The sequence below is a fragment of the Urocitellus parryii genome, chromosome 7 (genome assembly GCF_045843805.1).
Source record: "Urocitellus parryii isolate mUroPar1 chromosome 7, mUroPar1.hap1, whole genome shotgun sequence".
Lineage (NCBI taxonomy): Eukaryota > Metazoa > Chordata > Mammalia > Rodentia > Sciuridae > Urocitellus > Urocitellus parryii.
The window spans coordinates 173,329,075-173,344,360 of NC_135537.1; the positions used below are offsets into that span (position 1 = coordinate 173,329,075).

The 15,286-nt window shown below is 33.6% G+C and overlaps 1 protein-coding gene across 3 annotated transcripts in view; it reads right to left on the minus strand.

Moving 5' to 3' along the window:
* The window catches only part of Abca5 (ATP binding cassette subfamily A member 5), a 75,254-nt gene that overhangs the window by 15,219 nt on the left and 44,749 nt on the right, over positions 1-15,286 (minus strand). For 2 of the 3 annotated variants that reach the window (XM_026401345.2, XM_026401344.2), the window contains 6 exons: positions 10,231-10,432; positions 7,625-7,794; positions 4,478-4,605; positions 3,933-4,070; positions 3,508-3,621; positions 262-291 (listed from right to left, as the gene is read on the minus strand). In XM_026401345.2, the coding sequence (XP_026257130.2) occupies positions 262-291; positions 3,508-3,621; positions 3,933-4,070; positions 4,478-4,605; positions 7,625-7,794; positions 10,231-10,432 (782 nt within the window). The remainder of the gene's footprint in view (positions 1-261; positions 292-3,507; positions 3,622-3,932; positions 4,071-4,477; positions 4,606-7,624; positions 7,795-10,230; positions 10,433-15,286) is intronic. The other variant, XM_026401346.2, reaches the window with a different exon arrangement.

The window sequence follows — 15,286 nt, forward strand, 5'->3', positions numbered from 1 at the left end:
GCAATTTCATTTTACAAACAAAAACTAGTAAATTATTATAGAACTCCTAAATTTATATCAAGAGAAAAACTCCATATTCCAGGCCTACAGGTAAGTACTCCTGACATTAAATACTGAGTCCATTTAGCCCTTAATGTGGCTCACTATTTGTGAAATGTAATAACTTCAATGAGATTTTTAAGAATCAGAATAAAACAAAGCAAAAGAGGTTATGTCATGGGAGTTATGGCTGTGCAAACAATGAAGAGCCAAAGTACTTACTTCTGAAAATTTGTGGAAATGAATGGAAATCTGTGTAAACAGAAAAAGGAGTCTCATTTTTTAAAACTGACCTTTAATAAAAACACTAACAAACTTCCAAATACCCTCTGGATTTGAATAGAGCTTCAGATTAAATGTTTAACTAAGTACACAGAAAATTTGAGACTCTTACATTAAGATGGTGTAGTATATAACTGTAAGGTGCTATTATAATACATGTAAATAGCATTTTCATGCATGAGAATAGTTTTCCTCTCATGCTCTCATTACTTAAATTTTTTTAGATTTTTTACAAATTCAAATACCTAATAATCTTATTCATTTCTATCATCTATAAAAATATCTATTCTTAATAATTAATATATTATATGAACAGGCCAACAAGTAAGACAAAGGATCCAAGAAATATAAAAATCAGTTAAAGAGGAAAAGGGGACATAACAGCTCAGTGGTAGAGTGCTTGCTTAGCATTTTTGATGCCATGGGTTCAATCCTCAGAACAAAGAAGAAGAAAAGGGGGAAAATGGACAAATGCTATGTTCAATAAATCAGAAGCAAATTAAAGTATAGAAGTAAATTAAAATATAAATACATAAAATTCAAATACATTCATTTTGTACGATTCTAACTTTATTCATTATTTTTGGTTGGAATACAAAAAGGTATATCCACTTTTGAAAGTAATTGGTAATTTCTAGTGAAATTAAACATCAGAATACAATCTTTTGGGCATTTATCCTAGAGAAATGAAAATATGTTCATAGGAAAACCTGCATGTAAATGTTCACAGCAACTTTATTGATAGGAGTGAAAACTGTTATCATTTCAGATGTGGAATACTAAGCAATTATGAAGGCATTGACTATTGATATACACACATTTGGTGAACTTCAAAAAGCAATGGGGAGTTATGCTGAGTGAAATAAGCCATTTGAAAAAGAAAACATACCGTGATTCCATTTATACATTCTTGAAATATCAAAATTATAAACATGGGGAACAGATTTGACAGAAGCCACAGGGGGAATGCAGGGAAGTGGTATGTGACTAGAAAAGAGCAATAGAAGTAATCTCTGTATTTTGACTTGAACAATGTCAATACCTGTAAAATTTTACTATGGTTTTTTTTAGGATGCTACCACTGAGATAAAATGAATAAAGAGTATACAGGATCTCAGTGTATCATTTCTTACAAGTGAAAATGAATCTATAATTACTAAAAAATTAAAAGTTTAATGTTAAGTTGAGTTGGATACATTGGTTCATGCCTATAATTCCAGCTATTCAGGAGGCTGAGGCAGGAGGATCCTAAATTCCAGGCCAGCCTGGGCAATTTAGTAAGACTGTGTCTCAAAATAAAATAAAAAGGCATGGGGATATGGTTCAGTGGTAGAGCACTTGCCCAGCATGTGCAAGGTCCTAGCTTCAATCTCCAGAACAAAATTTAAGAACAAAAAAAACCTCTCAAAGTCAAAGGTCAAATGTTCTCTTTCATAAGTGAAAACTAGAAAGAAAAAAGAAATAATAAAAGGGGAATCTCATAAAACAGAAGGAAGAACAGTACAGTAGAAGTAGGGAACCAAGGGTGGGGGTGGGGGGGCAAGAGGGAAGAACTGGGGAATAAATCTGACCAAATTATGCCATGTGCATGTATTAATATATTACAATGCATTCCAATCTGATATCTAACCAAATGTACCAATTAACTAAATAAGAGATGGAAGACCAATAGGGATGAGGAAGGAAATCAAAGACAGAGAGAAAAGGAGAAAAGATGGAAGGAAAAAGAGATGGTACTGGGTTTAAAATGGAGAAAACTATGTTATATGCATTTAAGAATATGTCAAAATGAACCCCACACAATAGTGGTGTTATTATAACTACAATGCACTAAAAATAAAATGTTTTAAGAAATGCAACTTTCTGGTAAATTTTAGAAGGGTTGTAGATTTTATCTTTGTTAACTTTTCTATATTTTCTAGGGAGGGGGAGCATGGGAGGAAGAGAGGAATTCTAGATAGGGCAGAGGGGTGGGAGGGAAAGGGAGGAGGCAAAGGATTAGTAAGGATGGTGGAATGTGATATCTATCACATCATTACCCAAAGTATGTATATGAAGACACGAGTTGATGTCAACATACTTTATATACAACCAGAAATATGAAAAATTATATTGTATATGTGTAATAAGAATTGTAATGCATTCTGCTGTCATTTATTTTTAAAAAATCAATAAAAATTTTTTAAAAAATAATAAAGATACATATCATAATATAAAACTTGAATATTGGGACTGGGGTTGTGGCTCAGTGGTAGAGTACTTGCCTGGCATGTGTAAGGCCCTGGGTTTGATCCTCAGCACTGCATATTAATTAACTAATTAATTCAAAGATCCATTTACAACTAAAAAATATTTTTAAAAACTTGAATATTATTTTTTAAATTGCCTAAAGAATCATGTTATATTTATACTAAATAAATTTACTTTCAATAAAATTTTTATTAAAATTTATTAGACTATATTTTTATTAAATTTTTAAAGATGAGTCTAAACTCATTAGTCATCATAGTCTGTAAACTAATAAACTTGTTTCAAAATTAAGATCATCTATCGAGAGAATAAAAATTTTTATCAGAGAATTAAGATACAATTTCAACACAGAGGAGTTGAGAAATTCAAACAGCCAAAAAAACTACAAAAGATAGGTAGTTGCCTGGTGGACAAAAGAAAAAGGTGGAGAAGAAAGTGAAGAATTCCAAAGAACTTGTGTATACTTAGCAGTTTTTCCCGGGCCCCAGTTATGACAATCAATTTCACCATTTTTTTTCATTTAACAAGAATGAAATGCCTGTGTATTCAACACACTCTACTAAAGGTAAAGAGAGGAAGGGTGGTGTTCCAGTTAGGATCATGAAGATCACAGTCAGTTTTCACTTTCACAATGTAAAATGAGCTGAGTCAACCTGAGCAACTTACATGAACACTCCCATCTTTGATTTACCGATTTGTAAAGTAGAAAAATAAAACTTAGCTCAAAACATTATAAAGATTAGAGGATGCAATTTTGAAAGCACAAAGCAAGTACTTAAGTAACAAATATTATCACAATTATTATAATAATAAATTTATTTATTCTTTACTTCTGAAATAATTTTTATATAAGATTTGCAAACATACAAATAGGTTAGTTTTGGACAATTCTTATTGGAATACCATACCTGTAATTTTTTAAAAACTGAGTCATACCTTATGATTCTCTGAATTTTCCATGGCAAAATAAGGTGGCATCGCAGTAACAATGATTCCAAGCAAAGCAGCTTGGAAATACAGCTCAATTTTAAAAACTATGTCAGTAATTTCCTGAAAGACATCCACAGAATAAGAAATGGAACTCAGTATCACTTTATACCACCTTAGTACATTCTAAAAGAGTATCACAGAATATCAAAACCTCTGAGGGAACACATTTGGATATCTATCCCAGGCTTAGTCTCTATGAGAGACTGGGTAGTAGGTTTAAACCATCCCTTACTTGAGTTTTAAAACTAGGAGATAGTACAGGATAAATTTCTACAAATTTTTGTCTACTATAATTGCTTGGGTTTTAATTTATATTTTATACACACAAACAATACACTTAAGAAATTTTATCTATATATGTGGTTGCTTACTTGAAAGAATGGGGTACTCCAGATCTGGATGGTTTCAGTCACATTTAAATGATAAAGATAGTAGTTACTAATGATATTCATCAATACAGGTAGAGAATAAACCATAGTACTGTTGAAAACAGCTGTAAAAACATAGTCCTATAATTTAAACAAAAAGTTATTGCATACTTTATATAAGTGCATAAATTATTGCTATGTGTCAAGCTTTTCTCACCAAGTAACCTAATTCTAATTAACTGTATAGAATGGATGCTTCAATAAATCATAGAAATAATACTCCATGATAGATACAGATAATAGAGCTGTGAATACAGCTAGGAATGGGCAGATATTTTGATATTTTAAATAAAAATAAAATTCCTTATTCCTTTTCATGTTGATCAGTTATCACAGCATAAAATATATCATAAACAAACAGCCAGTTATTTCTAAAAGTACATTCTAACTTCCAACTAATGAAGTCAATTTAACAAATAACTAATTTTAGGACTAATTTAATCCTTTATAACTTTTAAATGGGTAACGTTCACATGCATTAATCTTACCTTTTCTGAATACACCACATTTAAAGCTGCACTATGAGGAGCAGCAGAAACATAGTCACTGTCATTAAACATCGTCACCATTATGTTCCGGTAGGCAAAAAAGTTAGTAAGATCACTGATATCTGAGTCTGGTATTAGAAAACAAATAATAAGGAATCAGTTTAAAGAAGAAACAGCCACTGACTTTTAATAACATTGGAAACATCCCTGTCTTTTTAGAGAACTTTTTATCTTTATCAGCTAAGACATGATTAAGAACAGTAACTCTGGAGCCAGTTACTTGAATTCAAACCCCAATTGTACCACTTGCACTATTCTTAAAACAATTTACCAAATGCTCTGGACCTTAATTTCCTCTTTTGTAAAGTAAGGATAAAAAGCATATCAAACCCTCACATCCTGTGGTCATAGAAATTAAAGGACTGAAAATAAGCATAGGGCTTAGAACAGAACCTGGCACTTAGTAACTGCAAATTTAACCTACAGCTGCTGCTACAATTATTAAAAATAACAATGAAAAGCTACCTGGAATGCTCATATGAAATATGGTTAAACAGTAAAAATGACAATCTATTTGGCAATTATAGGCAACAAGATAACCTGCTAAGGTTAGAAAGGTATAAGATAGGGTATGGTAGCATTGTTCCCTTGGGAAATTTTGTGTGTTCTGGGCATCCAGACAAGTTTTATAAATGCCAATTGACTTAACAATGTCAAAATATTCAAATCCATAATCAGCTCTCTATCTACATTCTCTAGATGGCCTGGAACCAAGGGAAATATTTTAATCCTGTTTAGGGTTTAAATCTATGTTGACATGTCTGATGAATACAGATAGCACCTGCTCTATCATCACAAAAAACAGGATCCAAGGAAGGACAAATGTGACTTTAAGAGAAATTCATATCATTCAAAGCAAAATACAATCTTTAAGTGAATAGTGTAATAAGGTGGATCAGATTTGGCACCAAACCACAAAGTCATACTAAATGGTGTTTTGGGGTATAAAGTGACACTACCTTTACTCCTAACCTAGTGCCTTAATGCAACTCTTCTCTAAAGGTTGTCAGCAGGACTACATGTGTTGCAAAGAGAGCTATGCTGTAACTGAAGTAGCTTCAGTAGTTCCACCTGTGCTTTGCAAGGAGGTAAGAAATCATCCAATGACACAGACAATGCCCAGTGATTCCTAAAGGAAAAAGGTTTTTATTTTGGATCATCAATAGGACCTAGGAAAATACTGGATATATAGGCAAGAAACTCTCAAAATACTAAATGATGATGATGATATAATAATAATGGAAGAATGAAAGAAACAAACCTTGAAAAAACTAGAATTTCTAAACATCAGTGAAAATGAACTCAAAAAGAAAGCTAGTAACTGCAATTTACAATTCCCCAAACTTCAAAAAAATCATAATAATGGGGCTTCATGCAGTAGTAGATTTTAGCTACAGAAAATTTATACTAAAATTGAAAACAAGAATTCTAAATGAAAGAAAAAAATTGCAAAACATAACATTTTCTATTTAAGAATAACTCTCTATCCTAAATACATCTTCCCAAGAAAGAATGAAACTTATGTAGTATACTTAGCACCAGATTTTATTAGTACATGATTTAAAAAGTAATTTATAGTCTTTTGAAGACTCTTAGGACTATGTACACAGGAGATGTTGTAGAAACAACTGATCATACATGAATGAAATTTTGTATTAGGTTGTCATATTTTGAAGATCAGAATCCTATATCAGTTTTGTTCTTATTTAAGCAACAAGTGCTGGCGAGGATGCGGGGAAAAACGTATACTCATACACTGCTGGTGGGACTGCAAATTGGTGTAGCCAATTTGGAAAGCAGTAAGGAGATTCCTTAGAAAGCTGGGAACAGAACCACCATTTGACGAGCTATTCCTCTTCTCGGACTATACCCAAAAGACCTAAAAACAGCATACTACAGGGGCACAGCCACATCAATGTTATAGCAGCACAATTCACAATAGCTAGACTATGGAGCCAACCTAGATGCCCTTAAATGGATAAATGGATAAAAAAAATGTGGCATATATACACAATGGATATTACTCAGCACTAAAAAATAATAAGATCATGGCATTTGCAGGGAAATGGATGGCATTAGAGCAGATTATGCTAAGTGAAGTTAGCCAATCCCAAAAAACCAAATGCCAAATGTCTTCACTGATATAAGGGGGGTGACTCAAAATGGGGAAGAGAGGAAGAGCATGGGAAGAAGATTACCTTTACATAGGGAAGAGAGGTGGGAAGGAAAGGGAGAGAGAAAGGGAATTGCATGGATGGTGGAAGGAGACCTTCATTGTTATACAAAATACATGTATGAAGATGTGAGGGGAAAAAAAAGAATAGTGTTACCCTAGATTAGGTAGAGAGAAGTGAAGGGAAGGGAGGGGAGGGGTTGAGGAGATAGGAAGGATAGTAGAATGAAATAGACATTATTATTACTGTGTTTATATATGTGACTGCATGACCAATGTGATTCTGCAACCTGTGTACTCAGAAAAATGAGAAATTATATCCCATCTGATTCAAATGTATGATATGTCAAGATCATTGTACTGTCATGTGTAACTAATTAAAAATTTTAAAAAACTTTTCATTTTCAACAATTATGAAAGAATACCAACAGCAAATTCAAAAAACTCAACTACAAGTTTTAATATTTTCAACTACACATACTTATATTTATGTTTATTTGTCTTAGTTTTAAATAATTCTTCAAATAGTCCTTAAAGGATTGCTTAACATTCATAAACAGCATAATACTGTAACTCTTTCTAAAGAAAATTTCACTACTTCTCACCTTTATTTAGTTCACCATGAACTCTGAGGTAAAACATGATACTGAGAACAATGTTGCTACTCTTAAAAACAAAAAAACAAAAACAAAGGAATTTAATGATCATAAGCGGTATAGACTATTTTTAAAACTTTTAGTTTAAAATTTCATTTTAAGTATAATTGTAGTACATCACTCAGCATCTATAAAGCACTTTTATTTCTTGTGGATTCTGTGTAGATCATGCCTGTACCTTAATTATATTTCTAAAATTCACCCCTCAATTCCCGTTCCCTGGCCAACACACATTCACAGACCTTCACACACTCTCACCAGTGGAATTCTGAAGAAGCAGACTTGTTTTATATTTATGAGGTTTGTCTCCAGGTTTTAGGAAATATAAGTCTGGAACAAGTTTGATGGGAACCACAGCATTTTTGAAAGAGTGATGTACAAAAAACATAAAAAGCTGAACTGCAAAAAAAATTAAAAGCAGAAGTAACCTGAAAGAGGAAAAAAAGAAAACAGCTTAAGGTATATTAATATGTAAATCTATTAAAAACTTCTTTAACATTTGTATTGATTTAAACCCCAGATGGTTAAAAATGAATCATTGAAAAAAATGAATAAAAGAAAACAAGAACAAAGAAAGAAATCTTTAAAAAAATTCTACTACCAAAAATTACCTTATGATAATGTTGTAGAGAAAGCTAATATTGAATGAAAAAATTACAAGTTATAAAAGTAGAAGCAAAGAGAGGACCAGGGTCACCCTTAAATTATTATAGGGTGTGTAAACCTGTAGGTTTTTTTCCCCACAAATATCTTCTGTTTTTATTTATTTATTTATATTTTATGTGGTGCTGAGAGTTGAACCCAGTGCCTCATGCATGCTAGTAGGCAAGCACTCTACCTCTGAGCCACAATCCAAGACCTAAACCTATAATTTTAATTGTTAAAGAATCTGACATTGCCACAAACATTTATGTTTCTATACTCCTGAAGGAACTACTTCCTGCCCTCTCTCTATCCTATCCATTTACTTTTCATATACTGGCAAAAATATTTAGGTACAAGGAAAAAAAGTACAATAAAACTTTGATATTTTTTAATTTCCATTCTAATCACAATTTAATCACATTAACTGCTATTGTGTCTCTCAGGTGGCAAAGCAAGATACAATCTACTATAACACCCTCTTACCTGGAAGATAGCGCCTTCTCTGCAAAGCATCTCTGTCTTAGCTAAGTGTCATTAGTGGCTGGAGAACTTAGATCATCACACTTAAATAAATTTATAATTTACATTTTTTAGATACCTCATAATTGTTTTTTAAAAATCATTCTTAAGTTGTCACAAAGCATTCTGCTTTTAAGTCCAGCCCTATAAGAAGTTAATTGATATTTTAGATAAGAAAATAATTCATGAGAAAAAAATTCATGATCAAATACTATTTAGAATCTCCAGACTAAACAAAATTAAAGAAAACTTTTTTTTTAACCAAAGAACATCTCATATGTTCTTATACGCTGATGAACAACTTAATTGAGCAAATACAAGGTACAATATTTCCTAAATGTACTTGAGCATAGAACCCTGTTTTGAAATGAATGTTTGTGTCCCCCTCAAATTTATATGCTGAAGCTCTAGCCCCTGAAGACAGGAACTCTGGAAGGTAATTCAGATTAGATGAAGTCATGAGAGGGTGTGTGCCTTATGATGGAATTAGTGTCTTATTGAAAAAAAAAAACCCAGCAAGAATAAGATCATTATGTGTTTGAAATAAGAGAGTTCATGCTAATGTGCTCACTTGCTTATTTTCTCCCCACAACCCCTCCACAAAAAGAAGTCATGTGAGCACACAGTGAAATGGTGGCCTTGAAGAGTCTTCACCACACTGGCACTCTCTCTGGTCTCAGACATCTAGCCTCTAGAACTGTGAGGAAAAATAAATTTCTGCTTTTTAAGCCACCCAGTCTATGTTTTTTAATTATAACAATCTGAGCTAAGACTCTTATTGTTTTCCCAGGGGTATTTCATGAAAGTGGTGTTCAACTTTATAAATGGAAATGTGCTGATTTAAATAAATATTTTCTTTCAGTAACAATAACAGGAATAAATCAAGATACTTGATTGACATTTGCTTAGTATAGAATAAATTCAGTCAAAAAGGCAAATAAGGTCAGCATATTTCAAACACATAATAATCTTATTCTTGATGATTAAGTTTTATTCCTACTACCATTTTGGATCTAACATGATAGAAGTACAGTGTATGAAAAAAGTTGATATTATTCCAAATAAGCCAATTTTTAGTACCCTTGAAAGAGGGCGCTGGGAGAGGTTAAAACTAAGCTGAGAAAATCTCATTTTGATCCCAGATCCACCAGTTACATAGCCTTTTTTACATTTCAGTTTCTTTATCTGATATATAACTATAAATCTTTTTACTTCTCCTAATGGGTTCAGTGGTGTACACCTGTAGTCCCAGCACTCATGAGGCAGATGTAAGAGGATTACTTGGGCCTAAGAATTTAAGATTCATCTTACACACAAAAAAACATTTCCTGCCATTTATAAAATAAGCATAAAAATTAACTAATGGATGAAACAAAAATGAAAAACATTTTTGTAAGCTAAAACTGAAGATACAATGACAATAATTCAAAGATTATATAATTACATAGGGTTACTTGTTAGTTCCTCATTTTATAGAGGTGACAATAAATGTTAGTGCTAAAAAAAAAAAAAAGTAAACCTCTAGGTGTTTTTCAAGAAATTACTATAAAATACATTTTTCTTCTCTGAAATTGTAAAATTATTTTAATCTTTCAAAACTATGTCTTACTTACAAATGTCAACATATAAAAATATTGTAAATCCAATTTGTATCCTTAAAAGGACAACTTCTCAGGCAGAAGAATGGTAATCATACTTACACTGATCTCAGTGATTTACTCTCACGCTTCAAGGTAAGAAAATGAAACTTTGCTATTGTAGACACTTGTTGTTTCCAAAGGCTCATGGTGCTCAGTAGGGAAGCTTTGGTTTCAGAAAGAATAAGCAAGCTTTGTTCCATTTCATCAAAAGATTTTGAGTCCATTTCTTCCTCTGGTGGTTGCTGTGTAAAAACACTATAATCTATTTGCCAAACAAAAAGAAAATTTTGGTATATTCCTTTAATAAGATGTAAACTCTTTTGAAGCATATCAATTTAAAGAAGCACACATCTGGCAGTAAAATGGAATGCTCTTATATTTCAGCTTTATCTATTAAAGCTAAACAGATGTGAATATCTTATTACCCAGGAAGACTCCTTTAGGTATAAACTCAACAGAGGTATATGAAGAGGAGTCACCAAAACACATGCAGAAGATTTTTACTAATGCCCTATCAAGAATATCCTAAAACTAGAAAGTAGCCAATGTCTATCAACAAGTGAAGGAACAGTTGTAAATCATGCCTAGCACAAAATGATGTAAAACAACAAAAGCAAGCAAACAACAGTAAGCCATGTGACATGGCTGACTCTTGCAGAAGTAATACTGAGTAGAAGAACCAGTTCAGAGTTGATTTCAACTTTTGAACTTCTCTGATTTCCATAGTTCAAAACTAGACTGTATGCATGCTCATACTTAAGATCATAGATATTTGAACTATTATGTGAACTTTTCCTTTCCTGACTACAACTTAACATCAAGCCCCCATCAAACCCTTGACTTCTCTCTTTCCTCTTTAACAGTCCTCTTCTGGCTTGGCTTTACTTTGCTTAGTTTCATACACAGTTGGTAGCCAAAATCTGCCCTTGAAATTCATTTTCAGTCTTTGGAGAGTTATAAATACAGTACTTCAATATCATTTCCTGAAGCTCTGTGTAATTACAGCTGATAATAATCTGATATAACAGACATAATAAACTCAATAATGTGAATGAAGTATACCATTTGGATTTACTTTTAATATTTACTTGCAATTACATTTAAACATTCTAAATATATTTGGAATAAAAATTTCTTTATGTATTTTATGTTGGAATCCTACCAATTAAATATAATTGGTTACTAATTTAATGGCAAGAATAAAATGGCACATAACTGATGATTGTTTATTTTAAATTCAAAAACACATTCAGGAGTTCAAATGTAGAAAGCCACTGATAACTAATGCAAATATTAAATAGTGTATACAAGTTAGAAACTACTTTGGGCAAATATATACATTTTTAAATTTAAACAATAATACAAAAAATGACATTAAATTACATCATACTAATTGTTTATAGTTGTTCAGCATACTAGCATTTATAATATTAATCAAAAAATTTCAGAGGATTTGTTTCATTTTTAGTTATTTCATTCCATTAAGGCCATCAGATTTTCAGTAAAAAAGTTTTATCTGAACTCTTCTACAATTTGTGAAGATAAATAAAAAGAATGCCAACTTTATAATTTCAAATGTTCAAAAGAAGGAAAAACTACAAAATCCACATAATAACATTGCAGATCACTCTTCTTGGACTCGAACATAAAAACATTCGTAATAGGGAGACGGGAAGATGACGGCGAATGGAGTGCATCACCCCAGTGTACCGCGTCATTGCACGGGTGAATGACGAGTTAGAACCGCCAAAAGCTATCTTGTTAGGAATTTCCATCAAAATTGGGGTGCACCGAAACCTAGAGGAAGGATTTCCATCGCCCGAGGATCGGTTACTGGGGCCCAACCGCGAGTGAACTGTCCAACCAGAGATTCAAGCTGTTTATTCAGCGGCCCACCCCGCTGCTAGAGACTGTGGCGCGCTGGGAAACGGCATCCCTAGAAACGGCTAGCAACGCAGAGAAACGGTGCTGCAGATTCTGTGGGCTCCTGCCGGCTGTGCCCTCACTATGCTTCGGGCTGAGTTCTGGGTTTGAGACGGGAGAAGGAAGCTGTCCAGTTCTGTCCTCCACAGGGGTCAGCCCACCGAGGAAGCCAGCGGCCACCATCTTGGAGAGCTGACATCACCATCACCAGTTTTCGACAGATTGCAGCTCATTCAGTGATAGAACAGGTCTGTGTCATTTAGACCATCTCCCATACAGTAGGGAAATCACATAAAATCTCTCCCCGGCTTTCTGGGGGCGTGATTAATAGAGTGAGCATGAATAGAGGCGTGGGGAAAAGTAAAGGCACCTGACCTCCAACTCCCCCCTCCCACCAGCGGCGAAAACGAAACCTATCCCGCCAGCTCTTGGAGGAGGGGCTAGCAGAGGGAATCAAAACAATAAGGTGCCGGTTCCCAAAAGCTGCGCTCCACATCCAGGAAACTGCAGGCACAGAGTGTAGCTTGAACTGCTAAGAGGTATCACACTGGGAAAGGCCTGGCTGACAGGAGAAGCCAGGGGACTAGAAACCAGGAATAAACCTAAGCTAACAGGTGTTGGGGGGGGGGGGGCGGCCTCACACGGATTGTTTCCTATAGCTGGAGGGCAAAATCTTGGCCCGGAAGGCACAGCATCACCTACTGGAAGCAAAGAAAATAGAAGGCTAACAGTGTCCCTTTTTCTTTTTTTTTTAATTTTAATTTTTTTCTTTTCTATAATTATATTATTGTTTTTTTAAATGTATTTTTTCTTTTACTGCATTTTATTATTTTTTTAATTATAATTTCTTTTTCTTTTCTATTCTTTTCTCTTTCTTTCCTCTCTCTCTCTCTCTTTCTTGGTTTGCTTCCTTACCTTTTCCCCATCTTTCCTCTTAAGCATGACCACCCAGATTGCGTACAACTTACTAAATACAAATAGATGAATACTAGGAATCAGTCCATAGTCCGCCTAAGCCCTTAACTACCCCCAAGTACTCCTGTCTATTCTCTTGTTAATATCCGCCTATATTTGAGCAACCCCCCAAAGAAGCTAACATATACTAATGTCCATACCATCAAATCGCCTGACCTCAACTTAAAATCCTAAATTCAAACCTCAATTCTATATATGCCATCAAATTCTGTAGGCCTTTAATGAAACTAATGAATTTACCATAAATCACAATTAAATCCAACATCTCTAAACATTGTCTCCCAACACAAAGGAGAGATATTGGAACTATAAAAACCAAAACAAATTTTTTTAAATGTTTTTATTTATTTATTTACTGGCGGACACAACATCTTTGTTTATATGTGGTGCTGAGGATCGAACCTGGGCTGCACGCATGCTAGGCGAGTGCACTACTGCTTGAGCCACATCCCCAGCCCAAAAAAAACAAAACAAATTTAAAGAAAAAAACAGAAACACAGCAGTCAAACAGAGTTGGAAAGTAATGTAAGCACCATGAAAATACAAGGGAAAAAAGGATTAAAAACAATGCAGGACAACTTAAATCCACAGGAGAATCTAGAGGCATAAGAAAAATGGACAGAGAAAGAACTCAAGGCATACCTAACTCAGATGGAAAGGAATCTTAGAGAAGATATTAGACAGCAAGTCCAAACAATGAAAGTATACTTTGAAAACGAATTACATAGGCAAATTCAAATGGCAAAGAATGAGCTCTACCAGGAGATAGAGATTTAAAAAAAAAATCAAAGAGTAATCCTAGAAATGCAGGAAACCATAAACCAAATTAAAAACTCAAACAAGAATATTACAAATAGACTAGATCAAATAGAAGTCAGAACATCAGAAAATGAAGACAAAGTTTATCAACTTGAAAAGAATATAGTCAACACAGAAAGGATGCTAAGAAATCACCAGCAATCTATCCAAGAGATATGGGATGTCATAAAAAAACAAACTTGAGAGTCATCGGGATAGAAGAAGGTATAGAGGTTCAAACCAAAGAAATGAACAATCTATTGAATGAAATAATCCTAGAAAAATTCCCAGATATGAAAGATGGAATGGATTGCCAAATCCTGGAAGCCTACAGGACCCCAAACATACAAAACCGTAATAGAACAACTCCAAGACACATAATTATGAAGATATCCAACATACAGAACAAGGAGAGAATATTAAAAGCTACAAGAGAAGAAGGCAGATTACATTCAGGGATAAATCAATCAGGTTAACGGCTGATTTTGCATCACAGACATTGAAAACAAGAAGATCCTGGAACAATGTATTTCAAACGCTGAAAAATAATGGATTCCAACCAAGAATACTGTATCCAGCAAAATTAAGCTTCAGATTTGACAATGAAATTAAAATATTTCACGATAAACAAAAGTTAAAAGAATTCGCAGCCAGAAAACCAGCACTGCAAGGCATTTTGAGCAAAACACTACAAGAAGAGGAATTGAAAAACAGCACACAAAACTAACAGTGGGAGGTAACTCAGTAAAGGGAAGAAAAAAAAGAACCAAAAAGGAAAAAGGAGCTATATTAAAATAAATAAATAAATAAGCATGACTGGAAGTACAAACAATATATCAATAGTAACCTTAAACGTTAATGGCTTAAATTCACCAATTAAGAGACAAAGGCTAGTAACCTGGATTAAAAAAACAAATCCAACAATATGCTACCTTCAGGAGACTCATATAATAGGAAAAGACATACACAGGTTGAAAGTGAAAGGTTGGGAAAAATCATACCACTCACATGGTCCTCAGAAGCAAGCAGGAGTGGCCATACTCATATCAAATAAAATCAACTTCAAACCTAAGTTAATCAAAAGGGATAAAGAAGGACACTATATACTGTTAAAAGGAACTATCCAACAACAAGACATAACAATTATCAATACGTATGCACCAAACAATGGTGCTGCAACGTTCATAAAACAAACTCTCCTCAAGTTCAAGAGTCAAATAGACCACAACACAATAATTATGGGTGACTTCAACACACCGCTCTCTCCATTGGACAGATCCACCAGACAAAAGCTGAATAAGGAAACTACAGAACTCAATAACACAAACAATAACCTAGACTTTATGGACATATATAGAATATATCAACCATCATCTAGTGGATACACGTTCTTTTCAGCATCACATGGATCCTTCTCAAA